The 18637-nt window shown below is 46.0% G+C and overlaps 5 protein-coding genes across 6 annotated transcripts in view; 2 read left to right on the forward strand and 3 right to left on the reverse strand.

The window, feature by feature from the left end:
- Window positions 1-1555, forward strand: part of LOC307078856 (A-type voltage-gated potassium channel KCND3-like) — a gene marked incomplete at both ends in the record, with an annotated part of 90092 nt that extends 88537 nt beyond the window's left edge. Inside the window, 2 exons of the mRNA XM_079740860.1 lie at window positions 226-488; window positions 1372-1555. Coding sequence (XP_079596986.1) covers window positions 226-488; window positions 1372-1555 — 447 coding nt within the window. The remainder of the gene's footprint in view (window positions 1-225; window positions 489-1371) is intronic.
- Window positions 1556-4588: 3033 nt separating this feature from the next.
- On the reverse strand, window positions 4589-6027 carry LOC307079623 (D(3) dopamine receptor-like; the record flags this gene model as incomplete). Its single annotated transcript, XM_079742064.1, has 2 exons — window positions 4589-4744; window positions 4936-6027. The coding sequence occupies 2 exons, from the start codon at window positions 6025-6027 to the stop codon at window positions 4589-4591; spliced, it is 1248 nt and encodes a 415-aa protein (XP_079598190.1).
- Window positions 6028-6501: 474 nt separating this feature from the next.
- Window positions 6502-11112, reverse strand: ddx20 (DEAD (Asp-Glu-Ala-Asp) box polypeptide 20; the record flags this gene model as incomplete). The annotated part of the gene is made up of 11 exons (XM_079740842.1): window positions 6502-8120; window positions 8294-8395; window positions 8691-8796; window positions 9135-9217; window positions 9388-9446; window positions 9561-9699; window positions 9883-10025; window positions 10205-10319; window positions 10443-10611; window positions 10730-10824; window positions 10917-11112. 11 exons carry the CDS (start codon window positions 11110-11112, stop codon window positions 6790-6792), a joined length of 2538 nt encoding a protein of 845 aa, XP_079596968.1. The 3' UTR covers window positions 6502-6789.
- Window positions 11113-12396: 1284 nt separating this feature from the next.
- Window positions 12397-14911, forward strand: LOC307079853 (parapinopsin-like; the record flags this gene model as incomplete). Its single annotated transcript, XM_079742359.1, has 6 exons — window positions 12397-12739; window positions 13130-13220; window positions 13314-13551; window positions 14081-14323; window positions 14575-14640; window positions 14897-14911. 6 exons carry the CDS (start codon window positions 12397-12399, stop codon window positions 14909-14911), a joined length of 996 nt encoding a protein of 331 aa, XP_079598485.1.
- A 597-nt stretch (window positions 14912-15508) lies between these two features.
- The window catches only part of LOC307079230 (cyclin-dependent kinase 16-like), a 38526-nt gene continuing 35397 nt past the window's right edge, over window positions 15509-18637 (reverse strand). For both annotated transcript variants that reach the window (XM_079741409.1, XM_079741411.1), the window contains one exon: window positions 15509-18631. In XM_079741409.1, coding sequence (XP_079597535.1) covers window positions 18594-18631 — 38 coding nt within the window. In that variant the 3' untranslated portion in view covers window positions 15509-18593. The remainder of the gene's footprint in view (window positions 18632-18637) is intronic.

Consider the following 18637-nt stretch of genomic DNA (forward strand, 5'->3'; position numbering starts at 1 on the left):
AAAATATATTCAAAGGAAAGACTAAAAGCTAGTTAAGGCTGTGTGTTGGTGTGTGCGTGTGTGTGTGTGTGTGTGTTTGGGGGGGGGGGGCAAAACTATGACCTCATAAAAGGAGATTTTGTTCCTTACTTAATGCTCATGATCCTCGTTTTTCTCTGTCTTTCTCTCTCTCTCTCTCTCTCTCTCTCTCTCTCTCTCTCTCTCTCTCTCTCTTCCTCCCTCCAGAACCATGAGTTTGTAAACGAGCAATGCTACCAGCAGAGCTATCTAGAGGCGGGGCAGAACTACCAGTCTCGAAGCCCCTCCCTCTCGAGCCAAGAGGGCATGACAGGCACCTGCTGCACCCGCCGCGGCAAGAAGCGACACTCGCCTCTACCCAACTCCAGCGTGCCCTCGGGTGCTCTGATGCATCCCCTGGTGCACCCACACACACATCAACACGCCTTGCAGGAGCTGAGCACCATACATATCCAGCCCCACACCACCAGGTGAGATCAGAGGAGAGGAAGCAGCGCAGTCCTTTGAATGCATACTCTCTGATGTGAACTGAACCTTTCACCTGCAGTGAAAGGTGCTTTCGCATAGTTTCTTCATTCGTTAAAACCTTCCTTAGATACCTCTGGAAGTCATCATTAATTCATTTGGCAGACGGTTTTACCCCTAAAGGGACCTCGATTCACAGTCTCTGTTGGACAAGAGGGCGTGGAGGAAGACCCTTACAGTTTGGGCAGGCCAATTACATTCAGGGGCGGTGCTTGAGCTGTGAATGGCCGGATTGGGGGGAGAATGGGTAGCTCAATGGACCGATGGCTTACTGCAAACACGCACTGTGCAAAAAAGCACTGTGTTGGGTCACACCGCCTCCAATGCGATTTACAACAGTTAATTTAAAGACAGGGCATCAGTGAGCAGGTGGTCCTGTAGCTTACTCAAGGAGGCCAAAAAGTTAGATGCAGAACATTGGGGATCAAACCGAGTACCTTTCCACTGGAGGTCAAACACACACGTTTAGTTTTGTTTGAGATATTCTCACTTTGACAAACTTTAACAGACGTCTGTGATTCAGTAACTGTCAGATGAGCAGTGCATGCAGTTTAAATGCCTGCCTGGACTGTAATGTTGTTTATGATGGCTGCTATGGATGATGATCTGGGACTGTTTAGTTTGTGCTTTTGATGTCGTTGTGTCTGTGCTGTACCACAAATTGCCTCTTTGAGGATATTCAAGTTTTTCTAAATCTAAGCCTTAGTCTAAGCAGTTGCTTGCTCAACACCCAAATTGGCTGGGATGGAGATTGGTTCAACCCATCCACCTAGAATCCTACAGGTCAAACCTCATGTCAATTCTCTTCTTCTTCTGTTTCCGCCGCAGTCGCTCCAGCCTCAACATGCGCCTCGAAGAGCAACATCCGCTCAACTGCCAGAGCGGGGGCAAGGTCACCACGGCGATCATCAGCATTCCGACGCCGCCAGCAGCAAACAGCCCGGAGGGGGACGCACAGCCGCCGGCGGCCCCCGCCCACCACCAGAACATTGTCAAGGTGTCCGCGCTGTGAAGACTGAGCCGGGCTCACACGGGTCACGCAGGCTCAGGAGGACGGGATGACATTAGAATAAAAAAGACTCTGGAATAAGACTTAGGGTTGAGGGACGGCGGACCGGAATCGGATGGACTAGTAGAAGCTCATTCAGAGGACGCAAATCTGACCAAGGTGGAGACTGCCATCTGCTGGACATGTAGTACAATGACATGCACACCCTGTGCGGATGGTGGACAATTTTTAGATACAGTCTGTTCTCAGTTGGTTGAGGCCGGCTTGTGCGTGTGTGCGTGTGTGTGTGTGTGTGTGTGTGTGTGTGTGTGTGTGTGTGTGTGTGTGTGTGTGTGTGTGCGTGCAGTTGTCGACAAAAACGACAGCAAACCTGTTTGGTTTGGGATTCTGGCAAAGGGTTGTGTGAGTGTTTAACAGATCAGAGATGTGTATGTAATGTGTCACTGTGCACATAGCACCTTTAATGATTTGGTTTCAGTTTAAAAAAATATATATATATGTATGTTTTTTCTAGAAGGAGATAACAGGAAAAAGCTATTGAAAAAAACTCTGAAAAAAAAGAATAGACTTAGAAGCAGACTATGAGAAACTTTTTCCACCGACATAACTTTTGGTATGATGTGTCATTCCGGTCTGCTAAGCTTTTGATGGATGAGTTATGCCACCATTCTCTTTGTGGTGAAGTATTACATCAATATGAAATCCACTCGGGCAAAAAAAATGTGATTCAAAAGAGGTGAAACTCATGAAGAAGTTTAATATGTATGCTTTCATGAATGTATGCTGGGGAGATGAATTGTGATCAATCTTGTGGCTCGAAGGTGTGTGTGTAGGTGTGGGTGATTGTCTATGTTTTGTCAGTGTACGTGTGTGTGCATGTGAGTGTGTGTCAGGCACACATGTATCCTTTGTGTGTAAGATATCAGAGACATGTGAGTACTTCTGGAAGTTTCTCTGGCTCATGGTACAGTTTATTTGACTAGCTGCCGCTCTGAACGGTTCATCGTACACGTATCTGTCCAAAATTCTCAGCTACAAGCCTTTTTACACAAAATGTGCCTGTTTAGTTTGAGTCAATAAAAAAAGGGATCTATTTATCTTACCTTCTTATTTAATTTTTCTTTTGCTGACTTTTCTCGGCCTTCGCAGTGCCACGGACCTCAACAGTACCCAATTCTCTTATAAGCAAACCAAAAAAACGGTACACGTTCAACTAAAGCCACCACTATTGAATAAAAGCACAAGGTGTTTGCTGAGAATTTCCGACATTGAACTGTCCTGAGCCTGGATTCTTTTGTGAATATTGTTAATAGAATATTTTGTAATATTTGGCCATCATCTGGCAGACCAGTGAAGCTGTCCTCTCTTTCTCTTTCACTCGTTCTCTTCTGATCTTTCTCTTGTTGTTGCCCTGTTCCGACCCCCCCTCCCTGTCCCCTGTCCTGTGTGATAACAGTTTGCTTTGCGTAGGTTTCCTAGACGTCAATCGTTCCTCAAGAGTAAGCAGGCATTTGTTTGGTTTTGTTTACTTTTTAGCCAGCCCAGAATTGTTAAGTATGTGTGTACACTTTGTGGTTAGCAAACTCTGTTTGTGAGTTGTTTTTTTGTTCTCAGTGTCTCCAGAGAATTGTCTTAATTCCTCACTGGATTTTCTATTTTATTTTGTTCCCGAAGAACTTGAAGCCACGGTCGGGCTGGCGACCACAGAGCAGAGGGAAGGGGAAGGCAGGGTAGAAGGCGGATGATCCCTCAAAAGCTCCCCTCTGCTCCGGAGCACATGGTGTGTCTGTGTGTATGCGCACGCGTGTGTGTGTGCGTTTATGCGTGTATGTTCTGTAGGGTTTTCAGTGTACAGGCTTGTATCCCTGCACCATCGCGATGTGACTAGACCAGCATTTACTCAGTCTCCCCCCAGCCCCACCCCAGAAACAGACCGTTACCATCATTACTAACTAAAGTTCAACGATACTCAGTTGGCCCATCGGTCCCCTTAGCCGTGGAAGTGGTATCCCACCATGGTGGCGATGCGGACGCCGGACTGATGGCATATAGTTGACAAGAGGTCTCTCCTGGCTTTGTGTTGTGCAGAAGTGGACTCATAGTTTAGACCACCAGTTACAAAATCGTAATTGGTAAATGAGTCAAACATTTAAACATCATTTGAGGGCTTGCATTGGTGTAAACGTTAAAAAAAAATGTAGTCAAAAGGATCAGAAGTGAACTTTTTCCCAACATCAATGAAAACAAGCACAGGCAGGTGGGTCAGCTTACAGAGCACATGAGCTTTATTATAACAGTACCGTGTGTATCCACCTCACCATCTGCTGGCTAGGCCGCGTGTCGTTACGGGAGCAGGGCTCCGCGTCTGTCGGGTTCTCGTCTCAACAGCAGGCTTAAAGGCCTCTTTTTACGTTCTGCACGCCGCAATACAGATTTATTTCAGCCTTAGTGCAGTCGGTTATGTCCCCCCCCCCCCCCCCTTGGTTTCTTTTCAAGCAGAAAGGAGGTCTCTGTGATCGTGTTTGGTTGTCTGTTCCCTCCCTGCCAACTGTCGCCTTCCATCCTTCGATCGTCCTCTCCCTCGTTCTCGACGCTCTGTGTCATATATTTTTCTCCTTTTTTATACTTTTCCCGCTTTTTCTCTCCTGCCCCCTGTTGTTGTTGAGGTAACTGCTGTCGTATTTTGTCAGGTGTTGGATATTATTTATGACCTTGTCTTGTGTCCCAACTGTGAAACGCCTGATAAAACATATATATCTGCCATAAATACATATTCTGTGGGCTCTATTTAATGTTATACTGTCATCCCAACAACTCTGTGTGTGTGTGTGTGTGTGTGTGTATGTGTGTGTGTGTGTGTGTGTGTGTGTGTGTGTGTGTGTGTGTGTGTGTGTGTGTGTGTGTGTGTGTGTGTGTGTGTGATACAGTCATCATATGATTGCCCTCAGAACAACAGCAGCCACTCTGTCTCAGAAGAAGAGGTGCAAACTAAACTAGACGTTAGTCAATACATAATGTGAATTAAAAACAGGTTGTTCAACCCTTAACCTTCCGCGGAAAGACCGACAGCGAGGAGAGGATCTTGCTCAGCTCGGAGCGGAACTGCCGGGTCACCATGGTGTAGATGAGTGGGTCTACAGCGGCCGGCACGCTGGTCAGCACCATGGCAGATGTCTCCAGCTCCACTGCCAGCTGCAGGGGGCGAGCAACAAGCACGCAAAGCAACAGTTAGGGATTTGAAAAGAGATGTTTCAGCTTCACACAGAAGGGACCTACAATATGTATTATCAAAAACATGTTCGATTGAAGTTTATTTGTAAAATACAGCCGAGATTAATAGAAGGATTCCGAACAAGCTAGGAACGGACGGTGACACTACTCACTGAGTTGGTGTTATGCCACGAGGTGATGTTCATCAAAAGGGTCACCACCATGGGCACCCAGAACAGAGTGAACACGATGATGATGTACCCGAAGCGCTGCGCCAGCTTCCCCTCCATCCGTTTCTTCCCGCGCTCTCTCGCCAGGGGCGTCAGAATACACACCGCTCCTGCGATCTCCGGGAGGGGGCTCCGCAGGGGCTTCCCCTTGATGACCCGGGACGGCCTCGCCTCGGCCACGGTGATCAGACGGCTGGTCGGCGGCGTGCTGCTGGACGCAGGCCGACACATTGCCGGGAGCAGCTTGAGGTGATGGCGCTGAGGAGGGGTACGACGAGGAGTTGGTCCCGGTTCTGAAGCCGCAAAGCTGAACCACCTCCACACCTGTTTCGTCGTTGGCCTCAGCTGGATCCCGTTGTCGTAGACTCGCTTTCGGTGTTGCCGGACTACTTTGAATATTCGCGCGTAGTAAATGACGATCAGGGTCAAGGAGAAACCCCACACAGGCACCAGGACATAGGCGCCGAAAGGATCCGTAGATCGGGGAGTCTCAACGGGCACGTCCCCCCAGGGGTACCGGCGGCAGAGCATGTGATACAGCTCCTGTTTGGAGAGAGCCAGCGAGACGACGGCCAGGAGGACGCCGCAGACCCAGATGGACGGGATCCACATGCACACCCTGGTCTTCCTCCGTTGCGTCCGGAAGGGGAAGGCGATGGCTTGGTACCGCTCCACGCTGATGCTGACCAGCGTGAGGAGCTGCACGCAGCTGCACAGCGCGTAGGAGAAGCGCTGCACGGCGCACAGGGACACGGACACCTCCAGGTGTCTCCCGTAGCTGAGGAAGGAGAAGAGGAAAAGCGGCGTGTCCACGGAGCACTTCAGGAGGTCGCTGGCCGCCAGGCTGACCAGCAGCGCGTTGTTAGAGGTCTGGAGGTTTTGGTTTCTGAACACCACCCAGCAAACCAACAGGTTGGCAGGCAAGCCCAGGACGAAGGTGAGCGTGAGGATGACGCAGTTGAGCACCAGGAACGCGGGGTTCACCTCGCTTTCCTGCTGCGAGGCGGTTTCGTTCCAACAAGTGTGCGAAGCCATAGTTACTCCATCATCGCATTTTTTAAATTAAGTTATACACGTGTCCACAATTAGTGCAGCAGGCCTAACTGATGAGCAGATCCAGTCAAGATGACGCTTGTCCGGAGTGTTAAAACAAGTTGATGACACCATTAAATTCAGCTATGAGTCTCCGGTGTTCCGTCCCATCACCCCTGCCATCGGGCTCTGACCAGAGAAGGTACAACTTCCTGGTGATTTACACTTTAGCGCGCACGCTGATATATCCCGAGCGCGCTCAAGGGCACACGGCAGCCGGAGGCTGATTGTGTGAAGGGGTAACGCTGATTAGCCGCGTGTTCAGGGTGCACTTGAGTGTTCCGACCTTGATCGACGAAGTCCAGCAGAAGGACATGTTGAAATAATTTCCTCCCTGGACTATTGCACTCTGTAGATCTTTACAAAAGATAGATTTTTTTACAATTTAATTAGTCTTACATTGTTTATTAGAAAAGCACCAATGATACAAACCATATTATTACATACTTACATAGATTGATTAGCTTTAGCATTTTTGTTTTTAAGAAATGTCATCACCAATGAGCAATTTTCCATTACATTTCTGGAAACTTAGAAACTTTGGAAACGGGATGCCCTTATCAATTACACACTTTAAGCCAGATATCAATACCAACAGTGGATTTCCGAATAACAAAATGTGGTTAAGTTCACACATTGTGTTGCAATAACTTTATTTCCCCGTTATTCTGCAAATATTGAAAGACCACCCATGCAGTTTCCAGATCAGTGTTTAAGCAGCTCGTTAATGTAGACTGTATTCATGCGATACGCTGCCATCCAGCTGTTGGCTTGGCTGTAGTAGCTATGGTAACCGGGCTGAGGATGGCAAGCCATGGCTTCGTAGTACTGCTCCCAGGATCTGTAATAGGCTCGCCAGTTGTCGGCATTCGACCACTCCTCTTCCTCCTCTTCTTCACTACTACCTTCCCCTCTCGGCTGCCCTTCCATGATCTCCTCCCTTTCTTTGTCATCCCGTCTCCTCTTATCGCATACCCTCTGCTCCGTCCTCCCCACCGCGCCGTCCGCGCCCCTACCCTCTCGGGACGGGCCAGCCCGGCGCCTCTCCTCCCTCCACGGGACCGGGTGACCCCCTCGTGCGGGTTCGTCTCTCTCGAGGGCACCCCCGTCTGGTGTGCGACGCGTCCGACGGGACGCTGTTGGCGGGACGACGGGAACCTGAGCCTTGGTTTTATTGGGACCGGGTTGCGCTTGGGACCTCTGCCGTGCGTCGGTCTGGGACGGGCCCGAGCGCGGCGGAGTCTTCGCTTTGGGCCGCTCCTCCTCCATGTCTTCGTCATCATCCGAGGAGGATGACGAAGAGGACGAGCTTGAAGACCCAGAGCCAGACCTCCGATGGGCGGGGTCGACCTCCATCTTGACGGGCGGCGTCCTGTGCGGCGCCGGCGCTGCGGAGCGGCCGCCGCTCTGCAGCGAGCGCTTCAGTGCGTTGTCCTCGTGGTCGTGGAGCATGTGTGACTCGGTGTGCATACTCGGCTGCCCGTCTTCGTTCTGACCATTGAACTGCCTGATGACCTCCACCGACCTCCCGGGGCCCTCAGAGATGAAGGCTTGGAAGTCTAGCTCCGCCTCCTGCAGGGTCATGAGGCTGTGGCTCAGGTTCTTGAAGGAGCTGAGGGGAGGGATCTTAGGGAGGGCCTCTTGGAGCTCCTTACGAGTGGGGCCTTGGGGGGCTTGGGGGGTTGGCACATGCCTGGCTTGGGGGGCTGGTGCATGCTTGATGGGACGCGCCGGTTTGGGCCGGCTCTCCTCCACTTTCTCTCTTTTTGGCTCGGGCGGAGCACGGCTCTTCTTGGGCTTATGCTCGCCTGGACCAGTGTCCCTGGGTGGAGCCGAGGACGTGGAGGAGGCCTCCTGGTCACTGGAGGAGGCGGCGGTGGTGACAGGAATGTCAGAAGCCTCCGCTTTGATCGGTTTCCTGTTCTTGTTCTTCTTCTCTTGCTTGGGGAAGAGTTGGGATGTCGGCCCCAGTGTGTAGGCCGCCGTGCTGACCCCCCAGTCGCACGACTCCTCCATCAACCCCGGTTCTATTGGGGCTGAAGACACAGGGAGCTTGTTAATGGTCAGCAAATGCCTCCCCATTAACTTATTTGTGTTTTTGAACAAGCATGCTGAATCAAGTCAACATTAGGCAGTTTATTTTTCAAATGTATTTAGTGTACTCCCATGTATAAAAACACAAGACCAAAAGATGTGATTCCAAACTCACATGGCAGCATGGACAATTTCAGGTTGCACTTTTGAGCAATAGCCATCATCTTGTTCTCCTCCTCACCATGGCAACAGTACGTCACCGCCAGCCCCTGAGTCCCTGTCAACAAAGAGCGCACTGATTGTGAGGATGTCGCCGCGGGAGGGAACAAGAGGCTCCAGATAATTAGGAAACCCTAATGTAGATGATTGGTAAGAGACTCTTGACCTTCTGTAAGGTCGGACAGATTATCCAAACAAGGTCAACAGATCAGTCCAATCCATGTGTGTTGTAGAACAATTCATGTAATGTAAACCCAACATTTTTTTTAAATAAAACATAATGAATTACATTCTAGTAATCCAATCAATCGTTACTATAGTCACATGAGTGTACCAGGTTGAGGGAAACTAACCATAGCGGCCGGCCCGTCCAATGCGATGCATGTACGTTTCCCAGTCCTTGGGAACATCAAGGTTTATAACCAGGTTCACCTTCTCCGCATCGATACCCCGGGCGGTCTGAGCAGAGCAGGTCAGTCATACTATAAAGTTGAACGACGCAGTACTAAACCGATCTAGTGGAGTGAATTGATTGTTGAAATGATGTAAACTAAAACGTCCTTGTTCTAAAAAAGGTCGCCAGACATGATCATGCTATGATTGATCGTGTCCGGTTCATCTGTGAATATGTTTTGTGTGTAACTTAGTGTTGTAGTCCCATAAAATATCTTGTGATCCGTTTTAGGATTAACAGAGAGCATTTTAGAGCTCTGCTGACATGATGCAAGTAAAAAAAACTACGTACAGAATTGCATGCAATTTCTCACGCAAAAAAAGTGTGATTGTGTGTGTCTCACCAGATCAGTAGAGATGAGTACTCTACACTGATATTGTTTCAGTTTGGACATGGCCTCCAACCTCTGGTCTTGAGTTAGCCCACCTGCACCAATCGCAGCAAACGGTTTCATCACATGACAAACAGAAACAAGTTATTTATTTAACGACTATTATGACTACAGGCCTTCATTCAGAGAGGGTAAATTCATCAAGTCAGTACAAAATACAGCAGAGTGTTGCAATCCCACCCTGGGATTACAACTTTCATCTCACCTGAGATACAGACCGCAGGGAGGCCTTTAGAGGACAAAATGTCTGCCAGGTGTTGAGCCCTGTAAAAACAAGAACAACAGTTAGTATAGTTTCCAAGAGATGATTCAAAATCATTTGCTACTTTTCCATTTACTTATGAGACACTTTGAGAGACAACATTAAAATGACTGTACCTTGAATGTAGATTGGAGAAAACAAGTGCTTGGTTGAAAGGTACTTTGCTGAAGAGCTCTAGCAAATGCAGGACTTTCTCCTCAAAGACCTTATGTGCATGAGCATGTGAGTTCACAAGCTTGTAATACTGCCTCAAACCTGGAGGGGCAATCGAAATTCTAATTAATAAATGGTAAAACAAATGACCTAGCTGTAAATAATGCATCTTGAGATACAGTTAAAAAGGTTAGTATTTTAAACATTCGATTCGGAGCACAGCTGTTCACAGTAATTACTCAAACAGCTGTTACTTTAAGAGTTACATTTTTAACCCGCCATTACCTTTAAGACTAGGGTCTTTGGGGTTGAGCCGAACAAAAGTGGGCTCGCTCATGTAGTTGGACAGGTGTTGTGCAAGGGATTCTGGGTAGGTGGCTGACAGGGCAAGGATCTGTTTGTTCGCTGGTAGAGAGGAAAATATCCAACTGGGGGAACAAGGCAGTGTGTGAGACGCAGCATTTACAAACAAACGTTTAAAAAAAAATGGTACTGAGAAAGTAGGCAAGGAGTCAGTGATGATATCATCACTTTAGATAACAGCATTTAATCTGGGTAATAGTGCATGGACATAGAGTGCAAGCACACCCATTACAATTCATTTTACTTGATTTGTTCCTGGAAACTGCCCTCCTCCAGCAGTTTGTCAGCTTCATCCAGGACAAAGAGCCTAATGCTGGCTGTAGACAACATCCCCAACTCTATCAACTGCTTGATACGGCCTGTTGACCAAACAGAATACAGAAAAACAAAGTATATTTTTATGTTGTAATAAGTTATGCATCTCTTTAGCATGGCATGTAATGATGTTGTGTTGTCATTCATTGTACTGTTTCGCCACCGACCTGGGGAGCCCACTGCAATGTGACACTTCTTCAGGTTGATTTTATCCTGGCTCACTGCCGTGCCGCCTATAAAGACATGGCACTGCAGACCTTCCATGGCACTGCCGATGGCCATCAACACTGAATGGATCTGAACAGCTATCTCCCGGGTCGGAGCCAGTACCAAAACCTGGAGGTACAACAAGTTACCCGGTGAAATGCATAATACGAAAAGCTAATTCAGCTCATATTTAGATAGAAGGAAATATGTTAGCAGTGGTGTGTTTCTAGAATTGAAGTCACCTCACCTGAGTGATGACATTTTCCAGGATCAGTGACTCCAGTGCAATGGTACTGAAGACACATGTCTTCCCTGTGCCTGATTTTGCTTGTACGATCAAATCTAAAACATGAGATAAACGTATTAACGTCAAATAAAGCATAATTGGTGGGTGGGCTGCAGGTTATTAAACAGTTGGGATGTGTCACACGCACCAAGACCACAGCGACCAAGTGGGATTGCCTTGAGCTGAATCGGTGAAGGTTTCTGAAATCCCGACGCAGAAAGTCCCTCGAGTACTGGCTTAGACAACAGCAAAGAATTGAAGTCGATTCCCTCGGATAAGAGGACATCATCAGTCCGGCTTCTCGTATCTATATCATGAGCGGCTTTTCTCACGCACGCTGCCATCTTGACTTGACTGTTTCCGGGTCAAAGGACCAAGCTTTAACAAGGTTGGTGGTATTTATTTACCGTCACCTAGTGGCTGAGTGTTGTATGAACACACTATACCGAGTTCTAAGAAATACAGCAGGTCTATTTTTGTAATAAGGCAATTTGATTTGCCTTCGAGGTTTCAGTATAATTAAATATATATATATTTAAGTAAGAAAAAAAGGCCTGAAAACATTTTGAGCACCTTTCCCGAGATGTTCTGGTTCAGAAGAAGTGCTCCAGTTGTGATATACCGCCATCTGTCTTATACACTGAATAATATGAATATCGAAAATATATTTCAATAGCAAATAGGAAAAAATATTAACACACTGAAGTGAATGTAATGTATGTTTGTTATGGGTACAATTTTAAAAATCAGTTAAAGCAGATCAACTTCAATATTATAATTTGCCTGGATAGTAGTATCCTCTTTATATTTTGTTAAATTATGCCATATCATTTTGATTCGAGATTAAATACAATGTATTATTGGGATTATTATTGCAGATGCCCAATCCTGAATAAGATGGTTTACTTCACGTTTCCAATAAACAAATAAATTATAATTATAACCATCATCTCAACGCCATATAGAATAGCTAACTGAAGTCTCACAAATATTTGACGTGTGGTTTAGGCTATAACTGCTCATCAACCATACTCCTTCAGCCTATCAAGGCCATGATACCACAAACACCTACGCCAAACGCATGAACACTGTAATATATTTAGTGCATTAAGTCTGACAGACAAGCATGTACACTTGATAATTAAACACCTCATATACCACGGCAGCTGTGGCCCCAGCAATCAAGAAAAGTGCAGTGCTTTCAAGCATATGACACTCACAGTAAATTGTTCTCTCACAATCCGGATTTGAGGATTACATTTATGTGCATTAAATATCACCCTTCTCTTCTTATCCTCCTTATTAGGTGGACTGCACTGATCTCCTATTGTTAAAGGCTTTAAGAGGCACTCGAAGGTGTATCAAACCATTGTTTGGGATTCCCCCTTTCTCTCATCTGTCTTTATCATTGAGTCAAGTGGATACATTGTTGGTCCCTTTTCTCAGCTCCTGACCAAATGTTTCAGTGTCAGCCGTGCATCTGAAGCTTGCTTCGTGATCAGCAAGGGAGTCATGAATGCTTGAGTATTGAGATACTGAGAGATACTTTGGGATACTTTTAGATCTCCCTCATCGCCCCTAACCTACCGATCTCCGAACCGAGGGAGGGTCAAAACCCAACGAACACCATGGAACCGCTACAGGTTGTCCTCAGCCTCCGGTCAAACTCTTCGTGGCCCTACAGCCCCGACGACCCTCCTCTTCTGTCCCCAAGCGCCTACACTGCTCTGGCCGCGCTCATGGGGTTGTTCTCGGCGGCGGGGATCCTTCTCAACCTACTTGTGGTGGTGGTGACGGTGAAACACCGGCAGCAGCGGCAGCCCCTGAGCTACGCCCTGGTGAACCTGGCCGTGTGCGACCTGGGCTGCGCTGCGTTCGGGGGCGTGCCCACCACCGTGGCCAACGCCATGGGCTACTTCAGCATGGGCCGGCTGGGCTGCGTGCTGGAGGGCTTCGCTGTGGCCTTCTTCGGTAAGTCTGTTTTTTTTTTTTTAATAGTCATTATAATACTATATACATTTACATTTATATACATTTAAAACAGTACTATATATATTTGATACAATACAAATACGTTTAATACATTGCTATATACATTTAATACAATCGTATGTACATTTAGTTCAATACTATTTTTTACAATAATGTGTACAATTAATACAACCCTATTTACATTTAATACAATACTGTATGCCCTTTGCACATCGTGCATAGTGTGAATTCATACATTCTTCACATAACTCGCTGGTAGTGTTAATGCCACAATCTAGCAATTCTTAAACTTGTGAACGTTTCAGCATGTCCTTCAGCCGGCTCTAGGCTCAGTGGCGTCCCATCTATCAAAACAACCCTTCTGTCCAGGTATAGCGAGTCTGTGCACAGTGGCTGTGATCGCAGTGGAACGCTACATGGTGGTCTGTCGACCCATGGGGGCTGTCAAGTTTCAGACCAGGTATGTTTACATGTATTGACACCCACGTGACCTTTATAGCCTCACAGTGTCCAGACGGGCACTTTTCTCTCCCGCTCTCTCCCGTGTATGCAGACATGCGGTGGGAGGAGTGGTACTCTCTTGGCTCTGGTCCTTCCTGTGGAACACGCCGCCGCTGTTCGGCTGGGGCAGCTTCCAGCTGGAGGGCGTCAAGACCTCCTGCGCCCCCGACTGGTTCAGCCGGAATTCGGGAAACATGTCCTACATCGCTATCTACTTCCTGCTGTGCTTTGCCCTGCCCTTCTCTGTCATCCTGCTGTCCTACTGCCAGCTCCTCCGGACCCTGAGACAGGTCGGTCTTAGGATGAAGATAAGTGAGGGGAGTAGGGCATTCGAGACAGCTGACCCTGAGGAGTGCACTTTAAGATGAGTGCCAGGGTTGTTTGAGGAAAGGATCGTATAGACATGCTTTAGGTTAGATTTGAGCTAATATTTTATTGTAATTTTTTAGAAATGGCAAAGCCATCATGACAGCTGAAGCGCTGTCATGATATCTGTTTTGAGTTTGCTGCTCCAGGCTCTCTATGAGCCAATTTAGATTTAGAGTGCTCCCGGCTCGTTTCACAACAATTTGGGCGTCTCTTCCATGATTGGTTTGGGGAATCCATCTTGCCTGTTTATCACAAGTGCCTGAAATGCCGCATTTCTCAATTCCATAGAAACGTAAGAAGAGATGGAGCAGGGAGGGAGGGGGCAAGGTTCTGGTGGTTTAGTTTCAAAATCGTGTTATTTTCGTCTCTCTCTCTCTCTCTCTGTGTAAAGTAGTAAAGTAAAGTCTGCACAGGCACGTCTCAGCCATCGCCCTGTATGTGTCCGTACAGGTCTCCAGGCTCCAGCTCTCCATGGGTGGTCGCACCAACCGCGTGGAGCTGCAGGTGGCACGCATGGTGGCCATCATGGTGTTAGCCTTCCTGGTAGCGTGGCTGCCCTACGCCGCCCTGGCACTCACCGTCATGCTGGATCCCAGTCTGTACATCAGCCCTCAGATCGCCACAGTACCCGTGTTCCTGGCCAAGAGCAGCACCATGTTTAACCCCATCATCTACATCTTCATGAACCGACAGGTACTTGGGTTGATATATGTGGACGTATGGATGTACGTATGAACGCACGCACGCACGCTGCACACACACACACACACACACACACAGTAATCAACATATACTCGCTCATTGCAACGACTTCTTCACATGTGGACAGATACATTTGCAATGAACACACATACCCCCACACTCACAGACGCAAACCAACTTTCTAGTAACATTCATACTTAAAAATGATCTGCAATAAACACAAAATGTATTTGTTTCTCCAGTTCAGGGACTGCACTGTCCTGACTCTCCTTTGTGGATGGAATCCCTGGGCATCAGCACAGGACAGTGTAGCGGGAGACAAGACCGTTTATACTCAAAGCAATACGCGCAAACATTCAAACAAAGATCTGGAGGGAGAAGGACTTTGTTAGTGTCGTGTTCAAAGCCTTGTTTATATGTGTGCCAGCAAAATCATGATGATGTAATGATTTCATGGTTGTGTGTGGAGATGACTTTAGAGTTTTCATGTTTTTGTATCACTAAAATGTGTGATTCATTTGTGGTTGTGTTATTGTAAGTGTTATAGTGTGGTCTATGTTCCAGGACACACTTATGTAGCCTTTTAATAGAGACCTCAATCTAAATTGATTTGGGTTTTAAGCTTCAGATCTGTGGGGAGATTACTGTCTCGGTTTATAGCTTTTATATTTGACATACTGATATACATATTGAAACTTTACTTTATTTATAAAACTCATAAAAAAGGGAAGGCGCGAAACACATGCTAACATGGAATACTAAAAAAGCGAACTGCTTCCAACATTTGTTTGCTTTTAGATACAAATATATAGCCAAATATGAAATATTCATGACTCCAAAGTCATTAGTGCTTTAAGCTGCATATCTGATAAGAGTGGAGACACAGAGCCAACCAGCTGCTACCAACCTGTCTGATCCCATTAGCTTCATGTATTATGGAAGCTCTTTTCATCTGGCAGCCCCTTGAGAAAGGTTCTTTAGTAATGAACCCTGATTACCACTGCCTCAAATCTAGTAAGTTCCTGGATTGTTGCATTTAAGGTTTGCTCTATACCCTACCATCAATCAATCATTTCAATCATTTCAAATTACAAAAAAAGGACGTCCACAATTTACTTCCAACATATTTCTTTTAATTAGAAGTACAGAACCTGACTTTCTTCTCAAGGTCTGTGCTTTAACACCCTCCTCTCACTTCAGCCTCAATTCTATGAACTCTATGGCTTTCATTGTAAAAAAAAGAAAAGGAAAATAAATCAAATCAAATAATAAAATCAGCAAATATTCGGCAATACCCCCCTCCCCCCGCCCCGTTCTTTTCAACATATTAATCTGCACAGACACCTTCCTCATCCGTTCAGATGACTCACAGTTTAGTCATTCACAGTTAGTACCCCCAAAATTCAGACTCAATGAAAAACGCAATCATTATTATTCTACACCCTTGGCATTTGTAATAGTTATCTTAATATTGCTATGATTTCCATCAAGGTTAAGGACAAAAGGAGGTCAGAATGGGAAAAGCTGTATAAAACCTGCGCAGATTTGTTTATATATATATCTTCCCCCACTATATATATATGTGTACATATATGCATATGTATAGACACATATATATGTACATATACATTTATATACACACATATACAGAGGGGGTGTGTTCTATCTTCATGCAACACGCCATCATTCCCCAGGGTTTGCCTGACAGGCATAAAACAAGGATCCTATCCCAACTGTGTTTTGGTGAAGGGCCATTAAAGAAGAAAACCCAGAGGAGTGCCTGTGCACAGGGAAGCTGTAATCTAAGACATCCACACCTACAATCTGGTTCACACGCAGGACTTGTTAGAGGACGGGTATGTGGAAGTAGCCACCTGGCTCCATGAGGCTATGCTATATGCTTTGGTCCGGAGTTGGTTCTTTTCGCAGGACGACAGCATAAGGCTAAGATGGCTTTTTCTTTTTTATTGAGCTTGATTTCAGTTTAGGGAAATTTCAACTCGATAAACAATTACAAGTTGAATCAGGGTTAGGTGAAAACTTTTGTAAGAACTCAATGGACAGTCTTTAGAAGAAGAAAGAGGGAATGGTTTAATCTATACACAATGTGCCGGTTTCTCCTGATTTAGGGATGCAAGAGTAAATAGGCTTACTTTGTGTGTTCACGTTCCCTTCACAAGCTGTGAGAAAGGCTTCCAAGACTGCAGTCTTAGGGCTGGCTTTAGACTGCAGAGTTTTACTGTCTTTACTGCCTAAGTACTGTATGGCTACAGCACAGGCTTTTATCTGGCCATCATAGCTCATTTGAACTGTCATCCAGAATGTTAAAGTGCTTGTTGTAGGGTAGTTTTGATTCTGCATTACGTCCAAATCAATAGGAACCATTCTCTGACCTTTCGCTTGAAATTCAATGTAAAGAAGGGGCCATTTCCCATTCCGCCAATAAAACATTTTTTGTTATGCCAACATGCTTGAAGGGATTTAAAAAAGAGGAAGGAACGGCAAGGTGTATGAACAGCAACACTATTAAGTCCTAAGCAGTGACTTGATGAAATTACTTTAGAGTTGTTACTTTTATTTATCATAATCATAGGTAATACTTACATACAGTCAGTCTGCTCTCGAGTTGCAAAAAGGGACTTAACCAGACTTTACTTACACGAGCTGCTGTACCTCACCGCATCTACCAACACTACACTACCCATAATCCTGAGCTCAAGGAATGTGCAACACGCTCACAGCAGGTCGCCAGCTGTTTGTAGTTTTTTACATGGGAACACAAGTGAGAATGAGAATAACCTCCAGGGACATTGTTGCTTCCGACTTATTACTTAAAAGTAAATATCATGGTTGTGTGTCTATACATACAGATTAAAAAAGTAAAAGAATACAAATATGGAGTAGGTGGGAGAAGGTAACTGACAAAGGGTTTGTCAGTAAAGAGGTAAAATCGGGTGCAAAGAGAACAGTTGAACATCGATGCTACAGAACACGACAAGTCAAAACAACCTTCATATTAAAGGCAGTAGAGGAACGAGGGTCTGAGAATGAGCACGTAATTGTACACTTTTTTTACATTGATCTATTTTCTTTATCCCTGTTTCCGTTATGATTGACTTACTAGCACACTGAATCAGATCGCAAACTTGTATTCTAACATGTAACAATGACATGCCAAATAGTGAGACCAATGCTTATCAGCCAATTCCATCATTGAAAGGACATACTCCTGCCTCATTTTTACACATGGCTAGTTTAGTGTTTCTATATACATTTCTGGTGAGTTCTCTGCATCCTACTGAGTGACAGCCGGCTGAGCGTAACAACTACTGGCCAATAAGGTGCTAAAGGTTATCATGGTAAACTCCAATCATAAATGTGATAATGTTCAAGTAAATCAAATGTAGTTAGTTATTAGTGTGTGTGTGTGTGTGTGTGTGTGTGTGTGTGAGAGAGAGCATGTATGTGTGTGTGTGTGTGTGAGAGACAAGAGAGTCGACAATAAGAAGGAGAGAGGGCAAGTGTGCCTGTCTGTCAGATGTTTTCTATTGGAAAAGGCAAATAGTTATAAGGGCTGCATGTGTAACGTCTTTAGAGTTTGGGATTCAGGCTGATATTTATAAAACAAAAAAGCAGAGTTCTACAACTCCTTCTCTTTATGTACAACAGTTCAGCCGACCCCAAATAAAAAGACCAAAGGAGAGAAAGACGGTTGCATTCTCTCTCATGCTCTTTTTTAAATGTGTCCGCCATCCCTTCCAAGGGCTAGGTTTCTCCTCTTTCTCACTGATACAGCAAGGTTTTGTTAAAGTCCACGTCGTACACACTGCCCTCTCCTGGGCAGCTGTCGTAACAGCAGCAGCAATGAGAATCCTCTTGCTCTCTTTTTTTCTCCCCTGCCCATCTTCATGCTCTCTTCTTTCTCTCACTCTCTCTCTCTCTCTCGGTAGTGGCGAGTTACTTTATTTATCTTCTATCAAGTATAAGGTCGCAGTTTCTCAATCTCGATTCGGGCGTAGTTGACAGTTTCTTTTATAGTTCTGGTTTCTTCTTCAGTTTTTTTTTGTTTGTTTGTGGTGATGTGGTGTTGTTGTTGTTTATGTTGTTGTCATCGTTGTCGTCATCATTGTTGCCTCCTACGGCGCGTCCCTGGCGAGAGTGTGTGTCTCTCTGTTTGTTTAGTTTGTGCGGTGGGGGTCAGTGAGCGCGTGTCTGAGACCGGCCCTCCCTGCCTCCACACCTTCACTGGACCCCTCCGACACTAAAACAACACACTCTGCCTTCTACTCTTCCCCTGGGCTGGGA

This window comes from Pollachius pollachius (genome assembly GCF_949987615.1).
Source record: "Pollachius pollachius genome assembly, chromosome: 8".
In the NCBI taxonomy this organism is placed as follows: Eukaryota; Metazoa; Chordata; class Actinopteri; order Gadiformes; family Gadidae; genus Pollachius; species Pollachius pollachius.